This window comes from Rosa chinensis, chromosome 4, assembly GCF_002994745.2.
Source record: "Rosa chinensis cultivar Old Blush chromosome 4, RchiOBHm-V2, whole genome shotgun sequence".
Lineage (NCBI taxonomy): Eukaryota > Viridiplantae > Streptophyta > Magnoliopsida > Rosales > Rosaceae > Rosa > Rosa chinensis.
Window position 1 is genome coordinate 44,450,220 of NC_037091.1, and position 18,438 is coordinate 44,468,657.

The 18,438-nt window shown below is 38.4% G+C and overlaps 3 protein-coding genes across 3 annotated transcripts; 2 read left to right on the forward strand and 1 right to left on the reverse strand.

The window, feature by feature from the left end:
• Window positions 1-296: 296 nt before the first annotated feature.
• LOC112198306 (BTB/POZ and MATH domain-containing protein 1) lies at window positions 297-5,776 on the reverse strand. Its single transcript, XM_024339404.2, has 4 exons — window positions 5,042-5,776; window positions 4,160-4,508; window positions 2,523-2,808; window positions 297-755 (listed from the first exon to the last, which is right to left on the reverse strand). The coding sequence occupies exons 1-4, from the start codon at window positions 5,455-5,457 to the stop codon at window positions 574-576; spliced, it is 1,233 nt and encodes a 410-aa protein (XP_024195172.1). The 5' UTR covers window positions 5,458-5,776; the 3' UTR covers window positions 297-573.
• A 1,348-nt stretch (window positions 5,777-7,124) lies between these two features.
• On the forward strand, window positions 7,125-9,731 carry LOC112198307 (guanylate kinase 3, chloroplastic). Its single transcript, XM_024339405.2, has 2 exons — window positions 7,125-8,214; window positions 9,439-9,731. Exon 1 carries the CDS (start codon window positions 7,136-7,138, stop codon window positions 8,204-8,206), a length of 1,071 nt encoding a protein of 356 aa, XP_024195173.1. The 5' UTR covers window positions 7,125-7,135; the 3' UTR covers window positions 8,207-8,214; window positions 9,439-9,731.
• A 1,439-nt stretch (window positions 9,732-11,170) lies between these two features.
• LOC112198305 lies at window positions 11,171-14,255 on the forward strand. The gene is made up of 2 exons (XM_024339402.2): window positions 11,171-13,433; window positions 13,645-14,255. Exons 1-2 carry the CDS (start codon window positions 11,343-11,345, stop codon window positions 14,071-14,073), a joined length of 2,520 nt encoding a protein of 839 aa, XP_024195170.1. The 5' UTR covers window positions 11,171-11,342; the 3' UTR covers window positions 14,074-14,255.
• Window positions 14,256-18,438: the final 4,183 nt, after the last annotated feature.

Consider the following 18,438-nt stretch of genomic DNA (forward strand, 5'->3'; position numbering starts at 1 on the left):
CTAGATTTTAAGACCATTGACGGCGAAGTTCTTCCCAAGGTCTTGATTACATCATTTACTGGCAGCGACGTCCGTCGGAATCTCGACGTTTTGTTTATATTTTGTTGGCTTTTTTGCCAAAAGTACCATGAATCAATTGCATCGAATCTTTCGTGGTGTCTCATCTAATTCTTCTTCATTTGTGTTATTAGAAAGGCCTTTGCAACACCAATACATGTTGGCATCTAGCCTTGGTCTCCTTGGGAGTTCATGAGGTTTTTTTAAGGTCTAGCAATATTTACACATAAAAGGAAACCCACCATCAAAACATGCCATGTTTTATCATTAACAAATATGATAGTCACTCTACACGTCTACACCAAGCAAAATTGCACAGGTATAGCCATCAGAAGTTTACAATACAAATTACCAAAACATACACCAAAGAATTCCATAAACGCAAATATTACATGAAAACGGCCCATCGAACCACTAATTTTGATGTTATTTTCATATGAATTAGCAGTGTTAATACAATTATAAATGTATAAACCTAGCAAGCGCTCTCCTACGTTCTTGCAGCTTATTTCCAAATCAATACAATCTCGGCTTAACCCGCCTTCCATGCATGTCACTGCCATCTAACAAGGTCCCTTTCCCATATCCACCAGCAATAAAAGAATGCTCACCAATCCTTGCAACATACTGCAGTAATTCGGTGATGACCGAAGGGCAGCTTTCCGTCAAGTACTTGTAACCATCAGTCTCGATCACAGCTGAAAAGAATTTAGCAATTTCTGGTCAGTATGTAGTTATTCAAATCCCCACTTAGAAAATGTACTACAACCAATTACTTGAATAAGATTAAACTGAAAGTTGAAAAAAGAACACATGCACAAGAGGTTCCCAACAGAAAAGGAGTTATCTTAAAGCCCATTCATTCACAAGTCATATCAATTCAAATTAATGTACAAAATATTCCCCACTGCAAAGAAAGCTTACTTCATATGTTTGTATATTTCAACTTATCTGACATATCATAAATTTATATTTTCGAAAGCTATGTGCCCTTGTTTGCTCCACGGTCCACACAACTGGTGTATGGTCAAAAAACATTTCACAATATTACATCTTTCTTTTCCAAAATAAGAAACAAAAGCACTTTTAAAAGAAAAAGAAGAGAATCAGTTCATTCTAGATTGACTTAAAAGACTTATGCTAGCCTAGAGCAAGCTTGGTAGCTGGAACCGCAAAACTCCTAATATGCCTGGAAATGACCCTATTCCAAGCTGTTACAGCCTCTAATCCTCCTTGCAGGCAGCTAAACTTCCTGCTCAAACTAGCAATAGTCTTAATAGACTCCATAAAATTTTCTGGAAAACATCGATTCAAAAAAGAAAGTCCATCTCACAAATTGCAACCTAATCTGCAGGCCAAAGTACAAAGGAAAATAATAGAAAAGAAAAACCACTGACATGAATAAGGCCTGCTAGCTAAGGCAAGCTGGAGGACAACAGGGAATGAGACCTGTCCTTGGGATGCTATTATTCAAAAAAAGTATTTAATGAATGCCTCTTTTTCAGACACTAATAGTCCAAAAGGGGGCTCTAGAACTGGGGAGTAGTGTTGTGCATGCAGTTAATCTAATAAGACAAGGGCTAGTTTGGAGGATTGGAGACCAGTTGTACTGCTCACTTTTGCACTAAGAACTAGTCTGGCTGTGACAAAGTACTGATTCTAGATTTATTGGTGCTAAGTAGACTGTCAAGACTTCTAGGATGGCCAAGTTTGGATATCCCTATGTTGATGCCAGCCTTCCCAATGATGTCACTGAAAATTTGGCAACCCTGCTGGTTTTGCAGGTTGTGGTCCTGACAAACTAATATGGGCATCTGATGGTCAATTCTCTGTCAAATCAGCTCACATAGCACTTTCCATGCTGAAACATATCTTGCAGTTTTATTTGGAGTTAGCTTTACTTTCAAAACTTAGATTGTTTATTTGGCTTCTTATCCGAAGTAGATTGCTCACTAATTGCCAGAGAGTCAAATGAAACCTCATTTTGGATCCTAGCTTCTGCTTCTGTCCTGGCCTTGAGAGTCTATGCTTCATTTGCTTTCAGATAGAAGTAAAGCCATACAGTTTGGGAGGTTTTTGTGATTCGTGAATTGGGAAAGATGGATCACTAACTTTCACCGTTGTTCAAAGAGGCAAAAGGGTATTGCCTGGTCTAGTCTGTTGGCCTTCATTTGCAGGCTTATTGTAAACGGAGAAGCAAAGCTGTTTTTGTTCTCTCTCCCCCACCCCCCACCCCAAAAACCCAAAAAAATAAATAAAATAAAACATTATTTAAGTTGAATAGCAAATTTCGTCATGTCTAGTCTCAGACACCAGATTAAATTGAATGTGTTTGGCATAAAATAACTAAGATATTGCAGTTATAACCAAGGAACGTTAAGGATTGACAACAGATAATTTTCTTAATTTCTGGAAACAGCTCTCTACAAATAATAACACAGCAGATCAGTACAGAAAATAATTACCTCTTAAGTTTTCAGGCACTGCAATGAATTTGAGACATACAGCTTTAAGTTGGAAACAGTGATGCTGCTCTGCCAAGGCCAATGTTGTTGCAACATTGTTTATGGCTACATTCTCACAAAGTTTAGCCTCACACAGCACTTTGAGCCTCTCGAGGGCATAACGATCTGCTGCCGCCAGCAGATGTTGGGCCATAAGTGTAGTCTGTGCAGAAGCCCAATTTGAACTTAGCCCCAGAAGCTCTTCCATATCTGGTAAAGCATCCCAGTAGATGAAGTGAAGTAAAACCTGCACACATCCAGAGCAAACACGAAGAGCAGTTATTATCACTCGAGCTCTTCCTAGTCCCCTTAAATTCAAAAATCCAGCAACTATATTTTGAGCCCAACACATCAGAAAAAAAAACAAAAAAATTAGCAGGTCATCATCAACACTAACACTAAAACATGCTTTTACAAAACTATGAAACTACATTTGTCCCCAGCTAAACTTGGATCCTCCAAAACCATGAACTTCCCTAAATGCAAATGGCTTGCTCCATTTCATATCTATCCCCAACCTCATGTTCAACAAAGAAATAACACACCTACAATAGCCATCCATAAAACTTGAAGCAAGTGGAACAGACGCTTTAAGAGAAAACCATTGTTTCCATACTTAGAGCCAGTTATTACAAGCACCAATAATAAGAGATATATGGATGAAACATGAAATCGGAAAATTGATAATGAACTAAATGTAGATAGAATAGAAGCATTCTGAAAAACAATTGAAAGTAGTGAGCCTCAGCTGCAGCAACAAAGTGCTGAATATAGGAGCGGCAAAAGCTACGTTTCCCAATTTTAAACATGAGGAATAACAGGCTTATACTGCATCTTGAAAAATTCAAAGAATACGTTGACATAATTTTTTTTTCAATGACAAACACATTATGAAATAGTTCATAAAAATGAATTTCCGTTGAATACTTGAATAAAAGTAAACCACACATTTCATACATGAATATGCGATCAACCAGAAACAAACATCTAAGTTTCTAACCAACCTCATACACAATTTGATGTTATAATCTACGAAATTCATCCGTGTGGCAGCAATTAAACAGACTTACTTTTGTGGTCAAACAAAAAGCTTCAAGCCTTCAAGTGCATGTAGCACTAAATCAATCATCCCCAAATAAATTCTTTTAAACATATTGGGAGTCTGCAGTCAAAATCTCTGGCTTACAAGGAGAGTACCTTTCTTTTATCCTCTGGTGCTAATTTAAAATTGCCATTTGCAAAAGAGACAGTATTTAGCCCCAATCCCACCCACCCAGACATATATAAACACCATTCTAAAGTTCTCTCAAACAAGCATGAACAACTTAATCAGATGGTGAAAACACCCGAGCTGCACATTCATTTGCAGAATGTCCTAATCATGCTCAAACACAAACTAGACACAGTTTTGCCCACCCAAGTTCTCAACTGATGCGAAAATTATATGATTAATTATATATTCTATCAAAATGTATATAGTGTCATGTCCATAATTGCAGTCTTACTTCTTTAGTGGTGAATACTAATTTTGCACACACAAGAGAGAGAGAGAGAGAGAGAGAGAGAGAGGGAGAGAGGGAGAGAGAGAGAGAGAGAACCTTAAAAACAGGAGTCTCAATGTCTTCAACCTTTATGCAACAAGAGTTTTTATCTTTCAATGGGCCAAACAGTTGTGCCCTGAACACAGGTGAGCGTGCAGCAAGCACCACTTTGTGTGCAGAAAATACTTCCTGATCAACTTCAAAACTCACATCCGTCCCCTTTCCACTTTCTAAAAGCTTACCAAAATGCTGACCCATGTTGGAAGGTGGTACTGCTATAGCGTATGTTTTGGGTCCCTCCGTATTTGTCCTAACAACCCCAACGCGGCACTTTATTATGAGGCAATCATCTTTAAGATGGTCTGATGTCTCTAAAAGACTTCTTCTGAAGAAACGTTTATAACCCCTGCAACAGACCAACAATGAGCCTATTCAGTTACGACTATCACCACAACATTCCAAGCAATAATTCTATCCTACATAAACCCTAACAAGGTAAAGTACAAAACATTAGAAGACTTTGTTAATCCACCATAACAATCTGGTAGGATCTACCAAGTTAACAGGCATGTTCTGTAGGTCAAAAAGAACTACTGTTACAGACAACATAAGAGTGCAAGCTTGTTTGCCTGCTCACTTGAATTTCATCTAAACAAAATTTACTCGGTGATCTTATATTTGAATTGCATTCAAGGAAGCATTACAATTGTAATAGACCTAAAGTTACAGCTGTAAGGATCCGATAACACAAATTCACTCCTACAACCAACCTTATTTAACTCTAACAAACCTACACATTCCAACATCTCTAAAATCATATCATCATTCACTAACAAACTACTCAATCCGAAATCGGCAATCAAAATTGAATCCATAAACACACACAGCATATAATACACGAAAACATCACACATTGAAATAGTAATGAACAACACATACCACATGCTTCCTCGGTATTTAAGCGTGTAAGGGCCGCTCTCGAGCCTCCTGAGAAAATGGCTATGGACCTTGTGGCGTTGCCTTTCGCTCTGGTCCAGAAGCGTCAGCTCGAACAAAGCCCTCACATCGCTGCCTTCGCTGGCCAACGCGATGAACAGCGACACGTAATTGGCGTTGTCCTCGACGCTCTTGCCGTCGGGGTAGAAGTATATGGCCCACGTGTACCCGCCGACGTTGAACTGCTCGGAGCCGACGTACTTCCCGATCCCCATGCCCTTGGTGAGCGAGTACCCGCTGATCTTGAATTCGTGGCAGCCATTGATGGTTTCGGTGCAGGACGTCGAGCACGTGGTCGGCGTAGGCTGCGGCGGCGGCGAGGGTTTTGATTTGTCGCTGCCGACCTTGATTGTGCCCATCAATGGAGGAAAGGTTCGATTTTGACGCTCTGGGTCTAATTGGGAGGAGGGATTGCGAATTGGGTCGGGGGAATTTGGGTTTTGGGGGTCGGATTGAGAATTAGGGTTTTTGATCGAATTGAGGAAGAAGAAGTTGAATCGGTGGAAATTGGGGGGGTTTTGGGGTTAAATTGAGAATTGAGGGGTGTCTAATAATTGGGGGTGGTGGCGTTGATGGTGGGCTGGTGGTGGATGACGGTTGTGATTTAAAATGAGATTGCGTGGTGAAGACCACGCAGGGTATTTATATAAAGACTTGCCCTTTTGGCCAAAAACCATTGATGTTGTGGAGGTGGATGGTGTGAAATTTGTGCTTGGCTTTCAATTATTTTGTTTGGTTTTGGCCAAACAGCTCACGACCTCAATCTCCACCTAGGAAATTGATGCAAAGGTGGGACGACTCAATCATGCAAGAGTTTGGGAGTCATGGGGCTACAATTATGGTTCAAACTTCCAAGTCACAATCTTGGGATGGGGTTTCACATGTCACGGCACAAATCGTAAAAGTCCCAACTCCAAATTGTTCTTGATGCAACGTATCCTCTATTAGAGGACAGAGGATAGTGAGCTTGAGTCAAACATGTAAAGATTCCCAATATCAACTCTAATGACATGTGGAAAAATAAGTTTTGATATCTAAAAATAGTGAATGTATCTTAATACAGTAATCGTTAACATCTAATATGAGTAGAGTTGTTACATCATATAACAAGGTTTTGGATGAATTTTGTCACTTGCATAGTAGCGAGCAAATTATATAGCGCACATGTTATGGTGGACGAAATCTACATCTAGGCATGAAATGGATACATAATTTTTCATATATAACATAAGTTGTTAATGTTGAATATCGACAATTGGATTGAGTTTTTAATTAAATTAGCCTTTTATTGACCGCTAATTTGATGGCTCATTACATTTGATATGTGAATGTAACATATTATAATTTCTCCAATCATGTAATGCATTACAATTTGGTCATTTACAATTGAAACATGTGATGCATTGTGTAACGTATGTTATTTTATGGGTTTGGTTCTAGTCATGTCAATTGGAGTTGTTTTCAATACTATGATTTTCAATTTCAACATGACCTCACATGCATAAAAACGGATTGTACTATATCAAGAGAAATCTTAACTTGTCAAGCCATAATTATAAACAGATAGCCCTCATTTCCACCCACGAACTCCCGAACAACCCCCTAATAAATAGATTCAAACTCAACACCTCACAACTTGGTTATCAAGAGATTTAAGAAAGTCGTCTTGAACGACATGTTTAACATATTTCAATACGTTTAATACCTTAACACACAACACTGTTTATACCTATTACCCATTAATCTTAAGATTAGAAGTTTAGAACCACTAAAATATATTAGACTCCAAACATACTCAATGGGTGTGGATAATTACGTGGGAAGTTATTCCATAAAATATAGAGAAAATTGCTGCACATATTTTGTTTTTGATTTTTTTTTTTGTTAAATTTCTTTTGTTTTTTTATTTATTTGTGAATTGACCATTTTGTTTTTATCAAATATTTCAGTTCAAATGTTTTTTAATATTTGAGAGATATTTTGATAAAATTTTTGTGTTTTGGCTGACAAACTCTCTCCGGCCAATCCCATCCTTACATGCCATCATTATTCGTCAACAAATCAAAAGATATTGACACTGTTTTCCTTTCTCCTCAAATTCTTGGTGCCACCAAATCCCCAAAACGGTCCAAAACTCTCAAAACTTCTAGCGAAATCCCACACTCCACTCCACACCTAACCACAGGAGCCCAAATTCAATGCTCTGCTTCTCCAACCTCATATAGTGCACTCTCAATGTTTCGCAGATTCCTCACCACCTCTCTCTCCTCCCGCACCAACCCCCCTCCTCTCCTCTTCCTCCTCTCCCCCAAATCCCCCAAAACCCCCAATTCCCTCTCCCCCAATCCAAACCCTAACCCCCCATTCCCCCGATTCCTCTCCCAAATGTCCGACGCCCGCCGCCCCACCTCCGCCTCCATCCCCGCCCTCAACAAAGCCGACCGCTCCGACCTCCTCCGCGCCCTCGAGTCCTCCCTCGGCTCCGCCTTCACCTCCGAGCCCCTCTGCCCCGCCCCAGCCCCCCTCATCATCGTCATCAGCGGCCCCAGCGGCGTCGGCAAAGACGCCGTGATTAAAAAGCTCCGGGATGTCAACCCTAACCTCCATTTCGTCGTCACGGCGACCAGCCGGCCCATCCGGCCCGGCGAGGTCCACGGTAAAGACTATTACTTTGTGAGCAAGGAAGAGTTTTTAAGTATGGTGCATAAAGATGAGCTTCTGGAATATGCATTGGTGTATGGAGACTATAAGGGGATTCCGAAACAGCAGATTAGGGATTACATGGGGAAAGGGCATGACATTGTCTTGAGAGTTGATATTCAGGGGGCTCAGACTTTGAGGAGGATTTTGGGGGATTCTGCTGTGTTTATATTCTTGATGGCCGAGAGTGAGGCTAAGCTTGTGGAGAGGTTGGTGGATAGGAAGACCGAGACGAAGGAGTCTTTGCTTGTGAGGATTGCGACGGCGAGGGAGGAGGTGAAGCATGTCAAGAGTTTTGATTATGTGGTGGTGAATGCCGAGGGGAGGCTGGACAATGCGGTGCAGTTGGTGGAGTCGATTGTTCGCGCCGAGAAGGCTAAGGTGCACCAGAGGAGAAGTGTGATTTAGCTGCGGAGGTAATTGTGGGTTTTGGTTCGTAATGGAGCAATTTGAAATGCATTGGTTAGTTAGAGCTTTGTAGCTAATTTGAATATGAAGTGGATAACCTTGGAAAATAGACTGCTTTAAGCTGTAGTTCACAATGTCTTGAATCTTTTTTTGAAGTTAGCGAGATCAATATATTACATTTGCTTCATTGTCATCGTAAACTCCATAAATGAGATATCTTCTTTGAATAGATTGGAATCGTGCAATTACATTTGTTGAAGGTATTGTTTACTTGTAAATGAAGAGGACTAAATGGCCTTTCATGGGTAAAGAGTGTTAGATATGGTTGGACTTGATCTTCTAGTTAATGCGACGTATCCTGATGATGAAAAAATATTAGGTGAACTCTGAGTTGTTTATGGGATGGCATTTTGGCAAGTTGAGGTTGCAATTAGATTCGTACAAAAGTGGCCCTCTCACTTAGATATTTGACATTCTTATTTTGATGCTATAATCAATATTGCTGACCTGCCCTTGTTGCCTATACATTTGCAACATCTGACTTTCCTGTTAGTCATTCTGTGTGGAAGTGCTGTCTTTGCTTCTGGATGGAATTTTAGCAAGTTGAGTTTGCAATTGGATTAGTAAAAAAGTGGCTCTTGCACTTAGATATTTGACATTCTTATTTTGATGCTATAATCAATGCTGACCTGCCCTTGTTGCCTTAAAAATACATTTGCAACATCTGACTTTCCTGTTGGTCATTCTGTGTGGAAGTACTGTCTTTGCTTCTGTATCAGCCAAAAATATATACCAGAGAATTAGGTCTTTTTATTAGCCTGAACTGGAGAAGCCAGTCTTTTTATTAGAAATCAGGTTTGAACTTTTTTGAAATCATATTTCAGTATGGTCTAAAGATCAGTTTCTGTTAGCCTGCCTACGATCCAACCTTAATTTCTTAGGTCTCTAGCTAAATGGTCATTTGATTTGCTTGTCACTTGGAGGATGCAAAAAGCTACTGCAGTGATTATGTGAAGTCTATTAGCTAACCTAGTGATGGGGGCTTGTACATTGTAAAAGAGATCTTCTAGGAATTTAGCAATGGTTTTGCTTATCCTGCTACATGTAGAAATGCTCAAGAACTTTGTCAAATGAATTGGTACATCAAATTGTATGTGCTGCACTTGTATGCTTAGAAATGTTAGCAACTAGTGCATATTTGCAACTATTACATCTCTTCTACATGATAACAGTTGGCAAGAGGTGGAAATTGTAATCCAGCTGCATATTTAACTGGTCGAGTGATTGAAGTTGGGGCAAGCAACACACCGGTGGTGATGGAAGCATGATCAACAGCCGCCTGCTTCAAAGTTTTGTCTGCAAGTTCTGCACTCAAGATATAAAGTAGAGTAGCAAAGAGGAGAACAATTCTTTGGTCTACCTAGGTCTGTTCAAAATTTTTGTATTCAATGAGCATTTGAATGGAGATACATTTGTTTATAGTTGCAATTTGTTAAATTTATGTTAAGATACTGTTATATTGAAATGGTCCTTCTGAAAGGAAGATTCATTGTTATGAGTTTAGTTGATTATAGATCAGGAATATGTGTTGATTTATGGTTGTGAGCTTGCTTAGAACTCTACCTCTCTATAAAAAGCTTAATGGTCTTACTCTACCCACTCACCTACCCTTCTTTCTAAATGTACACCACCTAAACCCTAAACCCACCTAAAACAATAGACTCATTCAAAACCCAGCACTAAAATGTTGCCTCTACTCTTTTCCATCAACCCTAAAATCAGGTGTTCATAACTTTAGCCTCACTGCACTCCATGGCATACAATTTGTTCTTTACTTTTCTTTCCCTGTGGTGAATTCTTGTTTTCTTTCAGTTCACATTCTATCCGCCATTGTTCAGAGGTTTTAGACCTTACAGGGTATGAATCTAATAAATAATAAAAGAAGTGGTGTCTTATTATTCCTCAATCACTAACTTAGAGCGTGGTTCAAAGACCCAGAGAAGAACGAAAACCTAATTGAAACAGTTTACGCGAAAATTCGATTCCCAAACTTGAGGGAGCTTCCTATCTCTTAATCATACTTGTTCTGAACCTTTAATTAACTAAAAGACACTGCTTTAGTTGCAGTCCAACATAATCTTTAACAGAGATTGGATCAAATCAGACTAAACACCAATCGTACACTCAAAGTCTGAAAGCTCGAGTCTTTAAAGTAATAGAAGTAGGAAAGGATGAGCCTTTAGCTTGACACAAATGAACACCGTAGAAAATGGATTCCTCCTATAATTCCATTTCTGCAAGCTACAACCAATTTGCCAAAATCACAAAGAAATATGCTAATTTGAAAGTTCGATGCTTAATTTATAAGTATTATAAAAGAGTTTTGAACTGATAGAACTCAGACTTTTAATAATCAAGTACTAATATAATTAGCAATGGACAAGTGGCTTAATTTGATAGTATAATGAAATCCAATCCTGATCATTCATATCTGTTCTGATGCAGATGCTTAGTTGGCAAAGTGGAATTTTATCCCAACTTGATCCTATTAGGAGAAAGACCAGGAGGACATAATTGATTAACATCAACTCAAGGCAGAAGTCAAAGTCTTCTTAGGAAAAACTGGACAGAAGTCAATGTCTCCAAGCTATAATACATCGTAAACCACTTGATTTTATAAGAACAAAAACCCTCTACATTGGTTTTTTTCATATAAAGTGAAAAGCAAGATAAAGTGGGAGATAACAATATGAACAACAAAACAAAAGATTTTCACTTTAGGTTAGAAAAAGATGTAGGCTTTTATGTCTTTAGCTGATTCATCAAGAAACTACTTGGTAGAAGCAAAGACAGAAGGATCAAAATCATTTCCAAACTAAACACATAACAAACCTAAAAGGAAAGTGAGCCAAAAACAAAAGCAATATGGCGTTTACTCCTTTCCTCCTCATTTCCTCACAAAAAACGTGCTCCCCAAGCTACTTTGCCTCCTAGTTTATAAGGCTAATTCCCCAATCATTTTCTGCACCGTCAAAAACACCAACAGCTACAAACACAGAAAACCAAATCTTACATCTATTTCCACCATCCAACCTATATTTGATTGAGAGAGAGAAAGAGAGAGAGATTTAGCACCATGGTTCTGCATAATTCTGCAGAAGGCGAAGAAGGAAGCATTCGGCTGCAGATTTCTGACCTTCAGAGGCTGAGTGAGACCGACAGTGTAGGCAACACAATGTTTCAGCCACAAACTAGTATTGAGAAGAAAGAGAGCAACACTTCAGCTTCTGTTGGTCCATTAACAAAGCCAACAGTTCGTGCACCTGAAAAGAAGCTGACCCTTTTCGCTCTCCGCCTAGCAGTGCTCGAAAAAGCAGCAACCGGCCTTGGAACTCTCGGTTTCATCTGGGCCACGGTTGTTCTTCTTGGCGGTTTTGCTATTACTTTGGACAAAACAGACTTCTGGTTCATCACCATCATTTTGTTGATTGAAGGGACTCGGATTTTCAGCAGGAGCCATGAGCTTGAGTGGCAGCATCAAGCCACATGGTCCATCACTGATGCTGGGATCAACAGCTTTCGAGCATTGAAAATGAGCTCGAGCTTCATATTTGGGAGCATCAAGGCTTTTTTCAAGCCTGTTCTACCAGTCAGGAAGCATAGTCAACGCAGTAGACAGACTGCAGGGACTAATGATGCAAGAAACTTGAGAGGTTTCAATGTTCAAGGAAAGACTACTCGGACTTGGACAAGCTCAGAAGTCCCTCTCCTTCCATATGCTCAATGGGTTTTTCGGGCGAGACACATCAGCAAATTGCTCTATTGGCTTCAGCTTTTATCAGCTTCAGCTTGTATTGCTCTCTCATTGATGAAGCTCATAAAACACAACTATGGTGATGTGGAGAAAGGAGACACTGACAAGAGGAACCGGCAAGCTGCTCTGAGTGTTTTCTATTCCTTGGCCTTGGCAGAAGCTATGCTGTTTTTGATGGAGAAGACTTACTGTGAGTACAAGGTGAGCTACTGTAAACTTTTGGACGAGGTGAACAAGGAGTGTGAGTTAGGCCCTTCAGGTTTGGTTTCGATTAGAAGGTTTTTCTATGATGCCTATTCTAGATGTGTCAATGGAAGCATTTTTGATGGCTTGAAGATGGATATGGTCTCTTTTGGCATGGACCTATTGGGTTCAAATTCCACAGATGAGCAGCTTATTGGAGCTAAAATTCTTTGCCAATTCTCTATGAGCCCCCGGTATTCGGATGACACCTTACAGAAGATAGGGATAAATATATCAGTTATAGAAAGATTGGTTGAGATACTGAATTGGACTGATCCAGATGAAGAAGTGATTAGAAGATCGGCTGCAGAAATACTGTCAAAACTGGCTGGCAAGAAGCAGAACTCTATCCGAGTAGCTGGAATTCCTGGTGCAATGGAATCAATTTCATCTCTGCTCCAAACCAGCAGAAGCTCAAGTGGTGCATGTGATGAAATCAGTGAAAAGAAAACTCATTCTGATCATGCTAACTATGGTTTGTCGACATTCAATCATTTAGGCCTGCTTATTTTGAAGAAACTTGCGCGTGATCACGATAACTCTGGCAAGATTGGAAACACAAGAGGCCTCCTGCCAAAGATCATAGACTTCACACATGCTGAGGAGGTGTTGCTCAAGGCAGAAAATGTTACACCAACTCAGCTACTGACGCTGAAGCGATCGTTGCAATTGGTGAAGAGGCTTGTAAGCACAACAGGCAACACAGGAAATATTCTCCGCAGAGAGATTTCGGAGATAGTTTTCACAATCAGCAATATCAGAGATATCTTGAGGCATGGTGAGAAGCATCCAAACCTGCAATTATTGGGTATTGAAATCTTATCTAGTCTAGCACTGGAAGAGGAAGCAACAGAGAGAATAGGAGGAACAGGTGGAGTGCTTAAGGAGTTGTTCAACATTTTCCTTCAAAAGGAAAAAGAAAGGGAGGAAATTGTGGTCACTAATAGAGAGGTAATAACTAGAGCTGGGGAAGCTCTAGCAATGCTGGTATTAGAAAGCAGGAACAACTGTCATCGTATCTTGAAGTTGTGTGTAGTGGATAGCCTTGTTGTAGCTCTTGATTCTCCATTGATTCGCATCAATGCTGCTAGAGTTTTGAGGAACATGTGCACATACAGTGGCAAAAACTGTTTCAACCAGCTCAAGGGAATTGCAAATGCAGCACCTACAGTGAGTACTTTCTTGCTACATTACCTACTTGTATTCGTTACCAGACAGTTTGATATACCATGATGTTCTTCATCAATCTGAATTGGATCGATCAGAAACAATTGATCAACAATTCAGTTTGTTAGTCTTATAACATGTCATACTTGTGCTAGGTTACAACTGTTAATTGTTATGCGTTGATCATTTATTACGCAATTGGTTCACAATGCAGGTGCTCAAGGAAATCATGTCAGAAGAGCACAAACTAAAGGAAGTAATGGTTGGCCTAGCTCCACATGTTCTGTCATTCTTGTCTCCTGAAGAATCAAGTCTCATGTTTGAGAGAGCTAGAGTTACAGAGGCAGAACTAGCTTATGAATTAGTCGAGATTCTGAGGAAGTACAGACACCCACGAATTAAAGTTCCAAGAATAAGGAGGTTTGCCATAGAGCTGGCTATTTGGATGATGAAAGACAAACCTTCAAATATTCAAATATTCAAGCAATTGGGGATGGAAAAGGAGCTCGAACATGTGCTAGAGACCACAGCCGAGTTGGAAAGCTTCAACATTTTCTCTGGTACTGTGGGAATGAGCAGGCACAATACTACAATTCACTCATTGGTAGAAACTGCTTTAGAGTTGTTAACTGATGATGAATGATGGGAATGGCGATGCTTCATGGATTTATTGCTAATGCATGGGAAAGGCGATGTTTGCCCTAAAGTTAATAACAATTTTTTTTTTTCCTACAAATTATAAATGTAACTAAATTCTATATTCATTCTGAAGAAAGATTCTTCACTTTAAGTTAATCAGTATTCAGTACAAATGAATTTTCGCAATATGAGCAATTGAATTGAAGTGCTACTTATTGAGAATTTTGTTGTGTTTGGTCACAACTCACAACTTAGAATTTCAGTTACTTTTTAGATGAGTATGGAAGATCGAGTAAGAAAAGCATAATCTTTTAATTATGAGACTTTTCCACAATTGATCAATGAGTTGTAAACTAAAATTAGGAAGGTGGAACTAATATATGTTGTAGTGAAAAGAGTTTCGGGAGAAAGTAGATGTGTATTTCATTCATAATAGGAGCCTTTATATATAGAGGATTATATATATGTTTGCTTGGAATACAATTATAGAATCCCACTACATTTATCTAAGATACTGATAGGATATCCATGAGAATATTCCAACCCTATCACAACTAGGTTAAGCAACCTCGTTTGTGCTAGGCACACTAGAACTCTAACTCCTGCAACACTCTCCCTTGTGTCGTCCAAAAGTGACATCATGTAACATCGATGGCACTCCTCAAATTTCCTCAAAAACCTTGCTGAGTAACAAATCTCAGTTGGACAAAAATAACCTCAGTCGAAGTGGGAAAAAAAAGCACAACGCTCCCTTCACATTTCAAGATCAAAACATGCATGTAGACATCGAACCTCCAGTTGATGTCAACGTCTCCCCCTGATTGCTACAATCATGGGAGTTCAAATAATTTCTATAGATATGTTTTTCAAATGTGGATTTAGGCTATGATTTAGTAAATAAATCTTCCACATCATCCTCATATTGAACATGATTTACTTCGATCTTGATGAGAGATTGTTATTACTGATTGTAGGAGAACTTAGTTGATATATGCTTGGTGTTGTTGCCCTTGATGAAACCTTGCTTCATTTGTTCAATGCTTATCCTCATAAATGCACGTAGGTTCATCTGTGTAGACTTCAAACCACATGTACTTTGAATATGCATAATTATGGATCTGAGCCATATACATTCACGATCTGTTTCGCAAAGAAATATAATCTCTGCATGATTCGAAGATGTAGCAACAAGGGTCTGTGTAGTAAACCTCAAAGATATGCAGTGTTTCCCATGAATACATAACTAGTTTGGGAAAAACATTTGTGTGGATCACGAAGATACCCGTCATTAGCAAAACCTCCAAGAACATAATTTGGATTTTGGTGGAATGAGGTAGGATACCGACCAGTGGTGTTGGCAGCGGTAAAAGTGGCGGCGGCAGCAGGTATGATGAGTCCAATTATATATATATATATATATATATATATATATATATATATAAGGAGGATCAAGAGAGGACATCCTGACTTTAAGAATTTGAGGATTTTTACCATTTTACACTAGTATATGATATAATTCAATGATTTCAACAGTTGATCCATTAGATTCCTATGCAAAAATTGTGTCTACAAAATATCAACTAAATCCATAGTCATTTGGTCACTCAAAATTGTGCAAACAAATGTAGTGTGTTAGATTAAATTAAAACGAACATTGCGCTACTCAAATGGTTAAACGTTTTCCAATTTGGCTAATTTTTTGTATGATTCATATTTGTGCAGATAACTAGAGAATGAGTGGTTTTGATTATTAAAATACATGCTAAAAATAAAAACATCCTCACTTTTCAAGTTTAAGGAGGTCTTCTCTCTCTCTCTCTCTCTCTCTCTCTCTCTCTCTCTCTCTATATATATATATATATATATATATATATAGTGCAAAAAGAAATGTCTAATAAATTCTCTTTCACCTAATTTTTCATAAAAATATATCAAAACTCCGTGATTATCGCAATAATAATGAAATTAATTAAAACATCATAATATTTAGTATACAATAAAAATCGATAATCAAGATATTTAAAAGCAAAGACCCGTTATAGAGAGGACCTCCTTACTTTAAAATTTTGGGGATTTTTGCAATTTTACAATAATATATGACCTAATTCAATGATCTCAACCGTTGATCCTTTAGATTCATATGCAAAAATTGTGTCTACAAAAAATCAACCAAATCCATATTCATTTAGTCATTTAAAATTGTGTAAACAAATGTAGTCCATTAGATAAAATTAAAACGAACATTGTGCAAATGCTTAAACGCTTTTTTATTTGGCTAATTTTTTGTATGATTCATATGTGTGTAGGTAACTAGAGAATTAATGGTTTTTATTATTAAAATACATGCTAAAAATAAAAACATCCTCACTTTTCAAGTTTAAGAGGTCCTCTCTTGATCCTCCTTCTTTAAAAGCATATGTGGAATTATGACTCATTTATTATGTTAATGTTATACTTGAGTTGTGATAATTTGTGTAAATTTTAAAAAATATAAGACATAATATTTATCCTAGTTGGCACATTTTTGGGTGTACAATAAAAAAAAATGTTTGTTGGGTTTTATCCAATACATCTTACAAAAATTGGGTGTATATTAAAATTCCCCTTCTTAGAATGCATCAAGCTTCCCAAAACCTATAGCTATATGAATCTCAAATTTTAGCAGAACTTTATCTATATTGACCATACATATTAAGTGGTTCATATACACATTAAAATAATTAATAAGGTGAAGATATAGTACCTTTTGTCACGCCCCTAATTTTATACACAATAAAAATCGATATATAACCCCATAATTATATATGCGTGAAACGTTCAGCCATCAATACAAAATACTTAGAAACTTATTCCTTTTTAACCCAAGTACATATTGATGCCCTGAATCCACAGTTTCAATATTGACTCGCTCCACAGAGTCACATAATACACGAGTTTACGAATTAAATTGTCAACAAAAAAATAAAACGTAAATGCTCCTCAAAGCTCACTACAAGCGGAAGTCTTTATAACGGTAAAGTCACAAAATTGACTTCTTACCGTTAAGCTGCAAGCACGCTACCTCAGCATCAGCCACGATTAACCTGACCTGCAGAAATAACCCCTACACCTTTGGAATAGTGTACCGGGTTGCCACACAACAAACCTGATAAGCTTTTGCAAGCCCGTATGAGTAACTCAAAACCACAAAGCAAAACACATTTCTTAAGTCACCCCAACCTAAACAACGATAAGCATACATCTTACACCAACAACCATCTGCTTCACTCTTCCATCTCATGCTTACGTAGGTCAACTCGTGACTAAACTATATGCTCAGATTCTCAACCTAGCATCTCATTACACAAATTCCCCGTCAAACAAAACCTCCTGAGATAATGTTTGAAAATCCCTTGACGCACAACAGTGAGTCACAAGGATCACACTCATTCCCCCCCCCCCCCCCAGGAGCTTTTTGTCATTAACATGACATCAAGGTGAAAACAATGAATCACTTTCCTATCCTCACACAGAGCACAATCGTCACCACTATGGTCTTCGAGATAAATCAAACCATCAATCAATCAAATCAAGAAGAAAACAAGACAATCACAATTCAAAACAAGCAAAACAATTCATGGTAACCCCTGCATATAATTTAGTTCAGGAGGTCACACTAAGTCAAGCAATTCAAATCATGGTAATCATCGTAATCCCACACTCTGACGTCTGTAGGTAGCCCTGACCATCACAGCAGTCCTCTTGATCTTTGTTAACTTAATAACAATTCAACTCCACTACCAAGCTGTCATCACACTGATCATCACACAAATAGCCATCATCCAACTGATCATCACACAGAAAGCGATCATCCAACTAATCATCATACATATATCACCGGTCATCACATAGATAGCAATCATCCAACTAATCATCACACATATATTGTTGGTCATCACATAGATAGCGATTATCCAACTAATCATCACACAGATATCACCGGTCATCACATAGATAGCGATCATCACACAGATAACAATCATCACATAGATTCATTGCTAGTCATCACACAGATAGCAATCATCACACAAATATCCCTACACAAGCTACATAGATATTTCTACACAAGCTTTACATGACAATCATCACAAAGATTCATCATACTGATGTCATCGATTCATCACACATATATTCCTACACAAGCTTTACATGACAATCATCACAAAGATTCATCATATTGATATCATCAATTCATCACACAGATATTCCTACACAAGCTACCATATCTTAAATCTCACTTAAGACAGTCATAATAGACCCATGGTATCTCAACACATGATATCCTACAATCATAACTCAATACACAATTTCATCAGTCATCACCCAGATA

Excerpts from the sequence above, each read along its gene's own strand:
- LOC112198306 (XM_024339404.2), bottom strand. The coding sequence starts at position 5,457 with ATGGGCACAATCAAGGTCGGCAGCGACAAATCAAAACCCTCGCCGCCG. Across the intron at positions 4,509-5,041 it reads AAATACCGAGGAAGCATGTG|GGGTTATAAACGTTTCTTCA; the intron begins GTATGTGTTGTT and ends GGTCTGTTGCAG. Across the intron at positions 2,809-4,159 it reads TTGAGACTCCTGTTTTTAAG|GTTTTACTTCACTTCATCTA; the intron begins GTTCTCTCTCTC and ends GGATGTGTGCAG.
- LOC112198307 (XM_024339405.2), top strand. The coding sequence starts at position 7,136 with ATGCCATCATTATTCGTCAACAAATCAAAAGATATTGACACTGTTTTC.
- LOC112198305 (XM_024339402.2), top strand. The coding sequence starts at position 11,343 with ATGGTTCTGCATAATTCTGCAGAAGGCGAAGAAGGAAGCATTCGGCTG. Across the intron at positions 13,434-13,644 it reads TTGCAAATGCAGCACCTACA|GTGCTCAAGGAAATCATGTC; the intron begins GTGAGTACTTTC and ends TTCACAATGCAG.